The sequence below is a fragment of the Chanodichthys erythropterus genome, chromosome 21 (assembly GCF_024489055.1).
Source record: "Chanodichthys erythropterus isolate Z2021 chromosome 21, ASM2448905v1, whole genome shotgun sequence".
NCBI classification, from domain to species: Eukaryota; Metazoa; Chordata; class Actinopteri; order Cypriniformes; family Xenocyprididae; genus Chanodichthys; species Chanodichthys erythropterus.
In genome coordinates, this window is record NC_090241.1 from 34,882,180 (window position 1) to 34,897,771 (window position 15,592).

The window sequence follows — 15,592 nt, forward strand, 5'->3', positions numbered from 1 at the left end:
AGACTCGGGTCACTGTTCGGCTTGACTCTAGAAGAGTTTCCAAAAGAAAAGCACTAAACTAATCAAATCCCGGAGGAGATTTCAGCTGTTCTTGGCCGGGCGGATTATGAGGGATCTAAAAATCCTGACAGGTCAAATGCCTAAAACTCAATTCTAATCCATCTTCTTCGTTTTCCGCCCCGCCGGCCTCCCCTGACTCCGGGTCACAATCCACTTACCCTCGGAACTCGATATACTTGTAGATACAGCTGGCGATCACCATGGCAACGATGGCGTAGTACCAGGAGCAGATGAACATGAGCGAGAGACAAAGACTCATGCCAAGGAAGGATAGAGTCCTGTCGGAGAAGAGGAAGGCAAATGTTAGCGTACAAACACAAGCAAAGCCACGGTAAACGGCGAGACGTGCACGTCTGAAGCTCACCAGTGGTAGAACTTGAATCGTGGTCTCCAGTTGGGCGTTCTGAGTAGAGTTTGAACGGCACAGGCCAAATTCACAAACATGTAGCACATGAGGAAAAACCTGCAGCAGCACGAGAAAAACAACCATGATCATGTCAATAAACACTGACAGATGAAGTACAGTGGTCTCAAAAAGTGTTTGGACCCTTAAACCACACTTAAAACGTCTGAACGTGATTGTTTTAGACATAATATAGACATAATATAATTTTAGACATAATACTGAATATATATATATATAGTCAAAACAGCTAAAATAAGGTAAATAAAACATAAAACATACATACAAAACATACATTTGTTGGTGTTTAGAGCATCATATTGATAGTTAATGCAGTGTTATTACTAAACCTTAAACTGTTAAAGATCATTTTTGTTAAGGTTATTTGAAATAAAGCTGAAATATTGTTATTTTATTATTATTTATTTTATGCTACTTGTCTTTTTCCCCCAGTGCAATTGTCTAAAGATTCTCAAATCAAGATGCATTTACTGGAGATGCAAAATGACATTAATTACATAAAAAATAAGTCTAGATTTCTGTGAAAATTATCAAAATGAAGCGAGTTTATGATTAAAACAATAACAAATATCTGCCAGTGGGCTCAGAAAAATAAACTTAATACAAAGGAAAGTTTTTATAACTCATTGACAGATATTTGTTTTTGTTTTAAGTATACACTCACTTAATTTTGTTCAATTTTCAGAACTTATTTTTAAATTTGCATCTCAAGTAAGTGTATCTTGATTTAAAGACATTTAACGCCGTGACTTTGTGAATTTAAGACTTTCTGCTCTGATTTAAGATTTAAGACCTTCATTTGTGTAAGGGTGAATATTAAGGCTATTCAAGACCTTTTTAAAGCCTTTATATTTTGGGTAAAATAGCTAGTTCTGTTAAGTGCCTCTGTGACTTTTTGTTATTATTTAAAATAAAAATTCTATTTAGCTTTAAATTATTTTTATTTTCTAGTTTGAAGGGCTGTTTACACGACACCGACACAACAAACTTTTTATGTGTTTTGGCTGTTCATTTACACGACAACAGCCTGAAAACACAAACTTTTGAAAATGGGTTTCAAAGTGCAATTTTTTGAAAACTATACCGTTATCATCTCCGTGTAAACTGCAAAAACGTGAATCTGTCAAAACGATGATGGGATGCACATGCGTATTACGTGTTTAATCTATCCATCTTATTTTTCAACGTGTTTTCTGTGAATATGCGAGACTTTCGATTTATTAGCCACTATAGGGAAATAACGAGAAGAATATCAAAGTGCAGTAAACTGTAAAAATAGGGTGGATAGACGCGCGTTTGGCACGAGTTATCTGTAAAAGAATGAGTATACACATGTCACGTTGTCTTTCTTTACAAAAGTGACATCGCCAACTACTTGTCTGGCATGTACGGAAGAGGATTAGGGCCAAGCAATAATAAAAAAATAAAACCATCTCGAGATTAAAGTTGTTCAATTTCGAGAAAAAACTCATTAAATTATGAGAATAAAGTCATTAAATTACAAGAAAAAAAAATTTAATTATGCGAACAAATTCGTATTTTAATGAATTTGTTCTTGTAATTTAATGACTTTTTCTCATAATTTAATGACTTTATTCTCAACATTTTATCTCGACTTTTTTCTCGAAATTTAACAAGTTTTTTCTCATAATTTAACAAATTTGTTCTCGTAATTTAATGACTTTATTCTCAACATTTTATCTCAACTTTTTTCTCGAAATTTAACGAGTTTTTTCTCATTATTTAATGACTTTATTCTGAACATTTTATCTCGATCTCTGACTCGACTCAAAATTTAACGACATTTTTCTCATAATTTAACGAATTTGTTCTCGGAATTTAACGAGTTTTTTCTCAACATTTTATCTCGACTTTTTTCTCAAAATTTAACAAATTTAATCTCTAGATGGTTTTATTTTTTTATAATTGCTTGGCCCTAATCCTCTTCCGTAGGCATGCATAAGCGTTTTTAGTCATTTTCGTGGATCCGTGTAAACAGGGATAGTTTTGATAACATTGTCATCTGTATAAAAAAAAAAAAAACGTTTCCATTTTTAGTACATCGTTGTTGTGTAAATGTACCCTTAGTCATTTTAGTTCTTCAACTTCAACATAGTTTATTTCAGTTATTTGCTGAGGCAACATTTCCCAGGCAACATCTGCATTTTCATCTAATTTTATTTTATTTCAGCTTTGTTTCAATTGCTGAAAACAAATTTTAATAAAAAATAAAAAGTTTTACTTTTATTTACCAATAACAAAACTGATGCCATTTGCTTTTCAATTTTATTATCTAATGCATTGATATTCAGACGTTTTTCTTTAATGTGACTCAAGTGTGCAAACATTTTCTAGGCCCGCTGTATATTTTAGTGCATGTTTGTCTGTGAGCGTGACGCCTCTTACATGGAGAGAATCGGAGCGACGTTATCCAGAGAAGCGATGAGGATTCCGCTCTCACAGATACAAGCGGTCAGGAGCAATGCCCAGGTGGGCTCCCCATTTGCTTTTCCATGGCCAAACACCTGCAACACACACACGCACGAGCAACTAAACACAAGGTCAACGTGGGCAGCTATCGGCCAGAAGAAGCTGCGATGTGAATCTGACTTTCAGTCTGGCTCCTCACCCTGAGGAACGGCACTATGCCGTCTCGTGCGATGGCCTGTAGGAGACGAGGAGCGCCGGTCAAGCTCTGAAGCCCCGCACCGCAGGTGGAGAAGAAGGAACCGAAGACGATGACCCAGGGCGACGGCCACGCCAGCGTCCCGATCACCAGATTACCCCTCACGGCCTCACCAAACCTGAAATAAATGCAGAAATGTTTTTTGAGCAGCAAATCATCATATTAGAATGATTTCTGAAGGATCATGTGACACTGAAGACTGGAGCAATGATGCTGAAAATTCAGCTTTGAATCAAAGGAATAAATCACTATTTACAATATATTCAAATAGAAAATGGCTGTTTTAAATCAAAATAATATTTCACAATTTTACAGTTTTTCCTGTATTTTTAATCAAATAAATGCAGCTTTGGTGAGCAGAAAAGTCTTCATTTAAGAGCATTACAAAATCTTACCATGTATCCTCTCATGCACTAAATCACATGACATATTTATAAGTTAAACAAAAGTGTGAATAACATACTTATCCCTCAGCACCGTTCCCTCGATGCAGGCGCCAAACAGCAAAACGCTGGACATGTCTGAATACTTCAGTTAAAGAACATTTGGTGAAGACAAATATTAGCTGGTTTTGAGTGTTTATAAACCACTTTTAGTTATGAATGACCAGCGTCTTATAATATCAGCATTGGCAAGTCTGATTCATTTTACTGAATTATTTTCAATGAACTAGTTCAAAAACACCCTGACCTTCTTTTCTGTAGTAAACTTCATTTTGCCAGAGACTCTTGAGCAGTTATTTATAATAGTTATTTGATCATGATCATAAACTGTACTGCAGGAGGATGTTATATCAGACTGTGTCCACCAGGTGGAGCGCTGTATATGTGTGTGTTCACGTATGAAAAGATACAGATGATGGAAGTGGTGGTGATGGCCAGGATGGTGCCGACGGGAATGGACTTCTGGGCATCCCGCAAATCACCGGATCGGTTTGACCCAGCCATGATACCTGTTAAAAACAAGACAGATCACACAGTGAGCACAATGTTTTGCTCATACAGTAATTCCCCATACTTCCATTTGAGTTATTTCATAGTTTTGATTATTTGACTTTAAAAATTGTATTATAAAATGTGGCAAATCCAAACTTTGACTTTTGGTATTACAGTAACACTTTACAATATGGTCAGATTAGCTAACATTAGTTAATGCATTAACAATTAACAACAAACAATATATTTGTTACAGTATTTATTAATTTTTGTTAAAGGGGACCTATAATGCCTCTTTCACAAGATGTAATATAAGTCTCCAAAATGTGTCTGTGAAGTTTCATCTCGAAATACCCCACAGATCATTTATTATATCTTGTCAAATTTGCCCCTATTTGGCTGTGAGCAAAAACACGCCGTTTGTGTGTGTCCCTTTAAATGCAAATGAGCTGCCTGCTTTCCAGAAGAGGGCGGAGCTTTAACAACTCAGCAACAACAAAGCTGGAGAATCTCACGCAGCCAAAATAACGAATGTGTTCAGCCTTACATTGTTCAAACCGGAGTCGACACTGATGGAGAGACTCAGGAACTAACTAAAGTTAAAAATCATAATCAACCACAGCTTTAAAATGTTAGTTAATAAAAATACAGTTGTTCATTGTTAGTTCATGTTAGTACAGGTCCATTATAATATTAACAGATACAACTGTTGATTTTAATAATGTATTATTAAATGTTGAAATAAACATTGAGAATAATAAATGCTTTAGAAGAATTTCTCATTGTTAGTTAACAAATTGTTAACAAATGGAACCTTATTGTAAAGTGTTGCCAGACATTCCTTTATTTTCTGATCTACGAGGTTAATTTTCATAATCATAAATGACGGATGAGATCAGGCTGTCAAGAGAAGACTAACCGGTCACGGAGGGGAAGTAGATGCCCACCAGCATGGTAAAGAAACTGGTGATGTCGGCGAGCACGTAGCGGTTAGTGTTGGTCGGGATGGAGTCGGGTTCCTCCACAGCGCTAATTCCCAACTTCTCAATGAATGAACCCTTTTCCATGTAATTCCCAAAGAGATTCTCTGGATCAAAAAGGGAGAAAGCAAAACAAAGAGAGAGAATATGAGAAATGTTTTAATCAGTAGTATTAGGGGCTTGTTCAAATCAATAACCTTAAATATGAGCAATAGTAATAGTGATGGTTAGCACACACATTTAATTAAGTTTGTAGCTGAAAAATGAATACATTTAATACATTTAATAGGACAAAATCTCATAGATCAAAGTAAATATCTTCTGTAGGTACACTGGTGTCAAAAGTTTGGGGTTGGTAAAGTTTTAATGTCTTTGAAAGAATCTCTTCTGCTCACCAAGGCTACATTTATTTGATTAAAAGTACAGTAAAAACAATAATATTGTGAAATATTATTGCAAATTAAAATAAGAGTTTTCTATGTGAATATACAGTACAGTCCAAAAGTTTGGAACCACTAAGATTTTTAATGTTTTTAAAAGAAGTTTCGTCTGCTCACCAAGGCTACATTTATTTAATTAAAAATACAGTAAAAAACAGTCATATTGTGAAATATTATTACAATTTAAAATAACTGTGTACTATTTAAATATATTTGACAAAGTAATTTATTCCTGTGATGCAAAGCTGAATTTTCAGCATCATTACTCCAGTCTTCAGTGTCACATGATCCTTCAGAAATCATTCTAATATGATGATCTGCTGCTCAAGAAACATTTATGATTATTTTCACAGTTGTGTACTTTTTTTTCAGGATTCCTTGATGAATAGAAAGTTCAAAAGAACAGAATTTATCTGAAATACAAAGCTTCTGTAGCATTATACACTACCGTTCAAAAGTTTGGGGTCAGTAAGAATTTTTATTTTTATTTTTTTTGAAAAGAAATTAAAGAAATGAATACTTTTATTCAGCAAGGATGCATTAAATCAATCAAAAGTGGCAGTAACGACATTTATAATGTTACAAAAGATTAGATTTCAGATAAACACTGTTCTTTTGAACTTTCTATTCATCAAATAATCCTGAAAAAAAATATTGTACGCAAATATTTTGTACAATTGTACACATTAAATGTTTCTTGAGCAGCAAATCAACATATTAGAATGATTTCTGAAGGATCATGTGACACTGAAGACTGGAGTAATGATGCTGAAAATTCAGCTTTGATCACAGGAATAAATTACAGTTCACTACATATTCAAATAGAAAACAGTTATTTTAAATTGTAATAATATTTCACAATATTACCGTTTTTTTTACTGTATTTTTAATTAAATAAATTTAGCCTTGGTGAGCAGATGAAACTTCTTTTAAAAACATTAAAAATCTTAGTGGTTCCAAACTTTTGAACTGTACTGTATTTTAAAATGTAATTTATTCCTGTGATTCAAAGCTGAATTTTCAGCATCATTACTCCAGTCTTCAGTGTCACAACTTTGTGCATGTTATATAGAATTACTTTTTGCATGGTTATGATTCTGTGGGTTGTGATGATGTCATTTTGTGGCTGTATTTACCGCGCAGGGTGCCACTCATAACACCTGGGATGCCTTGTATTTCGGTGACGTTGTTATTGGCGAAATAGCTGTCGCAGGTTGCGTTCAGGAACTCAGAGTCGCAGAAAAGCCGCCAGAGTTCGGTGGTGACCGTGGCGTTTTCTGTCTCGATGACCTTCGCACACACATCGAAACCTTTCCAAATCAGAGTCCGGTTTCCCAGCACACACACTCTGTAGAAATCATTTCGAACTAAATCATTTCTAAACATCACATATTTCAAAGACACGTCACACATTGAGTTAAACTTGAAATTTTGAAGTAGTTTTGTAAAAACTGAAATAGTATTTTCTTGTAAAATAATCTTTCTATAAAAATATTATTTATTACAGTGTACCAGCGTTATTATTGTTAAATAAAACTAGGGCTGCACAATGATTAATCGCGATTAATCGTTTGCAAACTAAAAGTCTGTGTTTACGTAATATTTGTGTGTTCTGTGTATAATAATTATATATATATATATATATATATATATATATATATATATATATATATATATATATATATATATATAAAGTACATGCACATACATGTATATATTTAAGAAAAAAAATATATTTATATATAAAATATTTATATTTATATGTAATATAAAATATATATAAATATGTATATTTACTTATACATGTATATATTTCTTAAATTTATACATGTATGTGCATGTATTTATATATACATAATTATTATACACAGAACACACACATATATTACGTAAACAAAGACTTTTATTTTGCAAAAGATTAATCCTGATTAATCGTTGTGCAGCCCTAAATAAAACTATTAAAAACATTTCTGTTAATTGAAATAAGGCTGAAATAAACTAATATAAATATTAGTTGAAAAACCTGAACAGCAAACTAAACTAAACTAGAACAGCTGAAGCACTAAAATTACTAACTGGAAATAAATACAAACTAAAACTGAAATAAAAATAAATAGCATATTTAAAAGCACATGACGAAATTACTAAAAATTAATCTAAAATTAACATGAAAACTAAAAAATATAAAAATCTAATTCAAAATATTAAAGGGGCTCTATGTAAGATTTTTACTTTAATAAAGCATAAAAATACCCTGATATGTTTGCAGATATTTAGGAAACATGCTAAGTTCACCTACTTGTTTCTCAGAAAAACAATGCTACAGCCAGATATTCTACTTTGAAATGTGTGTTCCGTGTCGGAATGTCTGTCTTTGTTTTGGTCTGTGTGAAACTGTGTGCTGTCAGTTTATCCAATAGCATTTCGACATCACAGGTTGCCAGTTGGTGGAAAACAGTGCGTATTGCAACCATGGAAACCAACAAACAAACTGGGTCAGACAATCGCAGATTCTACTTGACCTAAAAAGCCTCTGAATCCATCTAAATATCTCTATGAACAACAGCATATTAAAAATCAACTCATCAGCGTACAGTGTTTAAGTCTCCTCAGCTTTCATTGTGAATTCTGCTCCCTATTGTTGCTGGCAACCCACGTCTTTGAACGAGGGGGCGGGCCAAACGATATTTTGAATTTGGACTGCAGTACCTATTTTGAACACTGGGTGTCATTCCTACATAGAGCCCCTTTAAAGGGGACCTATTATGCAACTTTTCACAAGATGTAATATAAGTCTCTGAGAAGTGTCTGTGAAGTTTCAGCTCAAAACACCCCACAGATCATTTATCATTATTATTGCTCGTTAAAATTGCTACTTTTTGGGTGTGAGCAAAAAAACACAATTTTTGTGTGTGTCCCTTTAAATGCAAATGAGCTGCTGCTCCCGGCCCCCTTTCCAGAAGAGGGCGGAGTTTTAAGAACTCTTGCTCCAGTATACCGACAACAACAAAACAGGACAATCTCATGCACCAAAAATGTCATGTGCAATTTTTAACAAGGAAACTTGTTCCTTAATTAATAACACATTTTTTTGTGTTATTTTTTATGACACATTTTGTGTCATTTTGTGTACATAATTGACACAAATTGTGTAAACATAACACATTAGTGTGTAGAAAATGAGCAGGAATAACACATGGTTGAGTTAAAAGTAACACAAAATGTGTTGTCCTTAACTAGACACACAGGTGTGTTAAAATATAACACAAGTTGTGTTGTTTTTAACACATCTGTTTTAAGAGTAAGCAGTCCGGTGTAAAACAATTGGCACAAACATACAAGACTTTACCTACTTTCTTCGGGACATTTCCTTCAAAAATGAAGAATCTGAATCTGAAAGAGACTGCTTCTGATTTATGGGACTTGTAAAAAAAAGGAGTGGATTTGTACCATTATAGGCTGGTCATTTCCACACATCCACATCTGAATTTTGCATAATAGGTTCCCTTTAACAAAACTATAATAAAATTAAAATAACACTGCTGTGTGCAGGATGTTTCTGACATAAGTTTGGTTCTGATAAATGCGATTATAATATTCACGAAGCACATACGGGAAGATTGGAGGCTCGAAGGCGGTCTTGATCACTCCAGCGTAGACGGCGAGGATCGAACAGATGACACAGGCGAGGAAGAGGAGCGCCAGCTTGTTCACGTACTTCACTCCTACAAACACCACGATGGCCATGAAGCTCAGCACTAGCGTGCCGTAAATACGCATGTTGTTCAGCATGGCAGATTCAGCCTCGGCTCCCTCCAGACCCTCCATCTTGAAAATGGCCGCTTGTGGTACAATGTACACCTGAGATAGGAGGAGGAAAAAAGGTGCAAAGAGGAAAAATGAATTAAAAGGATAAAAGCTAATCAAAAAATAAGAAAAATAAGAAAATAATTCAGGCTGTCTGTCAATATTCTATGATAATATAACTTCCCTCACTTTATGGACTTAATCTTATATGTTTATGAATGCTGCTAACCTGCGGTCCTCATCATTTCCCTTTACGCTTGTTAAACTGCCTCTCCGAGAATAAAAAGGGGTTTTCTTCTTCATTTTCTAAATGATAATCGAGTGTTTCACTAGGGACTTTTTCGAAACACCCTAAAGCACCAGAAAAAAAAAAAAATCAGCTAATATGCCATTATAAATAATTTCATGTATCGTTTTCACTCTATTTTTCCTATCAAAGCTGGTTCAGATCATCCTCATTTCAGTCAACATAACAATAACCAAATGGACAATGTTTAATATCTATTTATTTACTTACAAAATTGCTGATGAAGACTTAACAGTTTATTGACTTATCTTATAAGACTAATGTTTAAAACATGAACTGAACAGTCAAATATAATACAAAAACAAAATTGGGGAGGGTTAAAGATCAGAAAAAGAGTGTACAAATGATAAAAACAACCCCCATCAAACAAACAGGTTAAACAAAATAACTCAAAAAAGCATAAACCTACAAAAAGTGTCAAAAAATAGCAAACAGACAAAGAGAGACAAAGGAAAGAGAGATGAGTGAGATTCACAATGACATAGTCGGTAAAACAGACTTGCGTGAGTTCAGCTCTACAAGCACTAATTGAACCAGTCAAGCATGGAATTAATACTGCAAATGGCCCGCCATTAGTCCTTATTAGAGGCCTGACCTAAATTATATTCAAAGCCATAAACTTTTGGGTGCATATGCTTTGTTTCATGCCTCTAAGCACAATACCTTGCCCCTTATAAGAAGGATAAAAATAAGTAATTATTGAGAATCTTACAAAATCTGCCAAAAACATGCCTGGGTCATAATTCACCCTAAATATATTTAATTACATTTTGCTTACAGAAACAATTTGAGGCGGAAAATATGCCAATGTAAATTTTCATGACATAATATCATAATGGAAAGAAAACAAATTCATCCTAAAAATAGGCTTTATGCAAAACATATTTTTTCAGGTCATTTTCAGGTGACCCAGACACGATTTCATAAGATTCACCCAATTTTTGTCATTAAATAAATGCAGGGTCACTGCTGGATAAAACAATAGATTAATGATATTCAATATATTATTTTTGGACGCACATATACACCATATAACAAAATAACAACAAAATGACAAAATAGTTAAAAAAGGATATATGACATGTTAAACAGAAGTATGTAAGTAAAATATAATTACATAAAACTTTCTGTTTTTGGGATGAAATATGACCCGGACATGATCTTGGCAGATTTTTATTTGATTCTCAATAACTACTTAATATTACTTAATATTTTAGTGCTGCAAAATCGATTAATCATGATTAATTGCATCTAACATAAAAGTTTGTTTACATAATGTATGTGTGCATTTATTATACACACACACACACACCTACACACACACACACACACACACACACACACACACACACACACACACACACACACACACACACAAATATATTATGTAAACAAACTTTTATGTTCGATGCGATTAATCACAATTAATTGACTTGACAGCACTATATATATATATATATATATATATATATATATATATATATATATATATATATATATATATATATATATATATATATATATATATATATATATATATATATATATATATATATATATATATAAATAATTAGTTCTTTAATTTTTAAGTTTCAGAATTATCTGTGATTCATATTACAATTGTTTTGGTAAACAGAGATTGTTTCCCTTCAGGATTCGGTGGATTCTCCTCACAGACTGCATTATCTGCATGTAGGAAGTGACGGCATTGCAAATAAGCTTTGCTGAATTGATAAAATACACACACATACACACACATTTGATCAGCTAGTCTCTATGGTGACCTGCTCATTTTAATAATATCTGCCGGGTTACACAATACAGCTTTATTCAGCTTGCTTTAAACTGATGTCTTAGTGTCCTTCTGAACCGTAGGCTGGATAAAACACTCGCTCGAATCAGCACGCCGTGGACCCGTGGATCTCAAGCATGGAGAAGATTTTCCGCGGACAATGGGAGCTAAGCCTATGTTCCTCTGGAAGATGGAATTAACCCAGAAGTCAGATAGACTCGAGCCCACGATGAGTAAAATGAAAAAATACACGAGCAACTGAGAACACGTGTGTTAAAACACGAGACAAGCGAGGCTCGGAGGACACACTAGCGCTCATCAGCAGTACAATTAAACGCAGAGTCTGCATAATTACTTAATTACTCACTCTAAGAGGAGGGAGGGAAAGAAGGATGAGAGATAGAGAGAGATATAACGAAAGAGTGATGAACAACAAGAAATGAAATAAACTTTGACACGTATGATTTGATCTCAAAACATCCTGACTATTAAGATTTTCAGAACGGGTCTTTCACTGCCAATGATATCCCACAATACTGTGCATGCATTTCTTTGGTTGATTTAAAGAATAAAAGTCACTTGTGATAAAATTGTTTTCTGATAAATTTGTCTTTCCTAACCCAAGACTTTCTTTCTCTCATGGAGATCAAAAGTAGTAGTTTATCAGAATGTCCAGGCTGCACAAAAGATTACAGTGAATCGTGGATGACAAGCTCCCAAAAAGACAAAAAGCACCAAAAAAGTAGTACATTCAACTAGATTTACTAAACAGGGTTAATTAGCGTGGGAGCACGATTGCAAAAAAGCGTGATGGGAGTAGGAAGTTCTGCGCATGATCTGACGAAATGCAAATTAAAGTACACGGACGCAGCCAGATCCTTTCCATAATGACTAACGCAGTCTAACAAGCGGGTGTGTCTCATACGTTCTGAAAAGTGAAGCCACGGGCTCTTTGATCGCCCCCTGGAGGCTGGATGCAGTACAGGTCATAAACACCGCCCTCTCAATGCAGTCGAATGAGACTTCAGTGAAAACTTAAAAATAAATTCTGCTTCAAATAAAACTTTCTGAAAGATGGTTTTGTTCATTTAAGGTAGTTGTTATCACACTGATATATATTCAATTGTTCGTTTTTTTGATGATTTAGATTTTAGCTAGCAATTTGATTCTATAAAAACGGGGCGTGTCGTCATGATTCAAAGTTGATTGACAGGTTGTCTGAGGACTGTCGGAGCTTCGAGGGGAGATTGAAGATGTATTACCTAACTGTTAATTTTCGATTTATTTGTCATTAACACCAACAAAATGAGTTGTTCAGCAGTAAACTGTACTAACCGACCTACAGGATCTGACGGATCACTGAACTTTTTTTCTGTAACATCAAATATGGGCGTTATAAGCTAATTAATAAATGTTATTAGTTAAGATAACCCACCTAATGTTAACCATGTCGGGTAAAAGCAGGTGATCGTTATCTGGCAGTTACTTATTATTTTTATAGGTATAAAATAATAATTAGCAGGACAAAACTACTGATAGCTTACTCTAATTACAGCAATCGATCTCCTGTAACATTAGTTGAACTTGATTTAAAATGGCAGGACCGTTTCTGACGATTTAGAGTTGTTTCTAGTGGCATATTATATTGATTTTATCTACTGAATTTGCTGTTTCAAAAATATTATTTCTCTAGAAACAGAATAGCCTATTATTTTATAGGTAGACTTTTAAATTGTGTATAATTTTTATAGTCTATTTAAAATACTTGAATGATGACGCAGTCGTCTGGGCGGAAGACTCCGCGACTCCGCCTCCGGCTCAACTGACGATTCCTTCTGCGCATGCCCAGGCTCGAAACTTTTTTTTTTTTGACGTATTGCGTAACGTGTCAGCGCCCATTCATCAGCCCATTTTGGCTTCAGTTCAAAAACCGCAAAAACGACTCAGTCCACGCCTTTTCAGTGCTAATTTTTCACTGTGTGTCTTTAGTAAATCCTGACAATAGTTTTTTAATGCCAAAAGAGGGGTTGCACTTGCACAAGCTGTTAGTGAATCTGGCACTAAATGTCTGTTTTTGCATTTTCAACTTTCTTTAGTGTTTAATGTTGCTGTTTGAGCATGAAAAAGTCCCTCTGGAGGGAGTTATTCTCTATATCAGTGTCACTGTTTCTGAACTCCCTGAAACGCCTCCATTGTAGTCTTGACTTTTCTTCTGGGAATGAACACATCACAATATTCCTCATTTAAATAATTCCCTCCCAAAAGCATATGCAAAATAAAGGGGCGGGGTTGAGTTAGTTAGTAGTGTGTTGGTAAAGGGCGGGGCATTGCCCTCAATCACAACACACTGCTCCAGCTGACCAATCAGAGCACACTGTGCTTTTCAGAAGGAGGGGCTTCATAGGGACAGGAACTAAACAGAGTGTTTCTGACAGACTGGGAAGAGAGGAGCAGCAACAATGTCAAATATATGAAAAATAATGTGTTTTTTGAATGTTCAAGCATGAAAACCTGTTCTAGTAGAGCCCAAAACAAGACTTTGTAAAAGGGCATAACAGCAGGTCCTCTTTAAAGGATTAGTTCTCTTCAGAATTAAAATTGTCATCCAAGATGTTTATGTCTTTCTTTCTGCAGTTGAGAAGAAATTAAGGTTTTTGAGGAAAACATTCCAGGATTTTTCTCCATATAATGGACTTCAACAGTTACCAATGGGTTTTTAGAAGTTGGAGGAGAAAATGAGATGTTTATCGCCCTACCGCGGTACTTCTGCCTACGTCACACGTGACCTTTCAAATGTGATTACGTAATGTTTGATGCACTCCAGATCAGTGCAAGACGAGCATTTGTGGTTAAAAAGTATATACTTTTTTTTTTTTTTTTTTTTTAGAAAATGGCCGATGGTTTCTCTAGATAAGACTCTTATTCCTCGTCTGGGATCATGTAGAGCTCTTTGAAGCTGCACTGAAACTGACATTTGGACCTTCAACCCGTTGAACCCCAGTGAAGTCCACTATATGGAGAAAAATCCTGGAATGTTTTCCTCAAAAACCTTAATTTCTTTTTGACTGAAGAAAGAAAGACATGAACATCTTGGATGACATGGGGGTGAGGAAATGATCAGGAAATTTGAATTCTGAAGTGAACTAATCCTTTAAGACATGGACTCATAAAGCACACAGGTTGTTCATCTCACCAGCAGGATCTCGATGCAGCCCAGGATGTACATGGCTCCTGCATAGGTGGTGCCCAAGTAGAAGCAGATGCCTACAGCTCCTCCAAACTCAGGACCCAGAGAACGAGAGATCATGTAATAGGAGCCTCCAGCTGGTAAAAACAGATGCATGATCACAAACAAAAAACCCTCTTAGGAAACGATATTATAGGATATTAACAAAGCATTCTGGTTTTGACAGCTCTGAAAAATTGCTCAATACAACCCACAATTACAACTTCCTGTTTCTTGGAAAATATTAAGCATGCTTATAGCGCAGCTTTTAGCACTATAGGGATAATAGCAGCCTATCGCTGATGAACAACGGACGGGAAACCAAACCTGGCAATTTCAGCTCACCTCTGCACTCCTCCAATCAGGAGATGAGACCGAGGTGGTCATTAGGACTGGCCACGCTCAGAATTATGAATACATAAATACAGCTTTGAGGATATTGCTGTCTGGTCATTGCTCAGAGTTGTTGTTGCTACGGTGACCGCTTCCTGTTTCCAAGGCGACCCACATGCACATGTTAAGCTCTAGCAGGGGCTCGCTTACCTGGCACTACGCCGTTTGTGGCGATGGCACTCATGGAGATGGCTGTGAGCATCGTCTAGAAAAAAACACACAGAAGGAGAGAAAAGTGCAATTGATAAGTTGACATTCACTTTCAAAACTCATTAAAAAGAATAATAATGCCAGGATGCTACATCAGTATAACAACACCACCAAACTACCAACAAAGATTTGATTCTGATTCTACAAAATGATGCAATGAGTCATGATTTGTGACATTTGGTCATGATTCAGTGTGATCTGATTATTTTTCAAATATCATTATATTTTGAGATTGTGTAACCAATGACAAGAAAAGATTGAGTTATTGAGATTATAGAGTTGCATTCAACGGTAAAAACAAACAAACATTTTGATTCATGAGAAATTGATTC

The 15,592-nt window shown here is 35.1% G+C and overlaps 1 protein-coding gene across 1 annotated transcript in view; it reads right to left on the reverse strand.

The window, feature by feature from the left end:
- Window positions 1–15,592, reverse strand: part of slc12a5a (solute carrier family 12 member 5a) — a 174,226-nt gene that overhangs the window by 12,039 nt on the left and 146,595 nt on the right. Inside the window, exons 8-18 of the mRNA XM_067372640.1 lie at window positions 15,201–15,255; window positions 14,625–14,755; window positions 9,139–9,386; window positions 6,662–6,873; window positions 5,025–5,192; window positions 4,024–4,122; window positions 3,634–3,691; window positions 3,114–3,288; window positions 2,891–3,009; window positions 425–523; window positions 219–338 (exon numbers count right to left, since the gene is read on the reverse strand). Of these exons, the coding sequence (XP_067228741.1) occupies window positions 219–338; window positions 425–523; window positions 2,891–3,009; window positions 3,114–3,288; window positions 3,634–3,691; window positions 4,024–4,122; window positions 5,025–5,192; window positions 6,662–6,873; window positions 9,139–9,386; window positions 14,625–14,755; window positions 15,201–15,255 (1,484 nt within the window). The remainder of the gene's footprint in view (window positions 1–218; window positions 339–424; window positions 524–2,890; window positions 3,010–3,113; window positions 3,289–3,633; window positions 3,692–4,023; window positions 4,123–5,024; window positions 5,193–6,661; window positions 6,874–9,138; window positions 9,387–14,624; window positions 14,756–15,200; window positions 15,256–15,592) is intronic.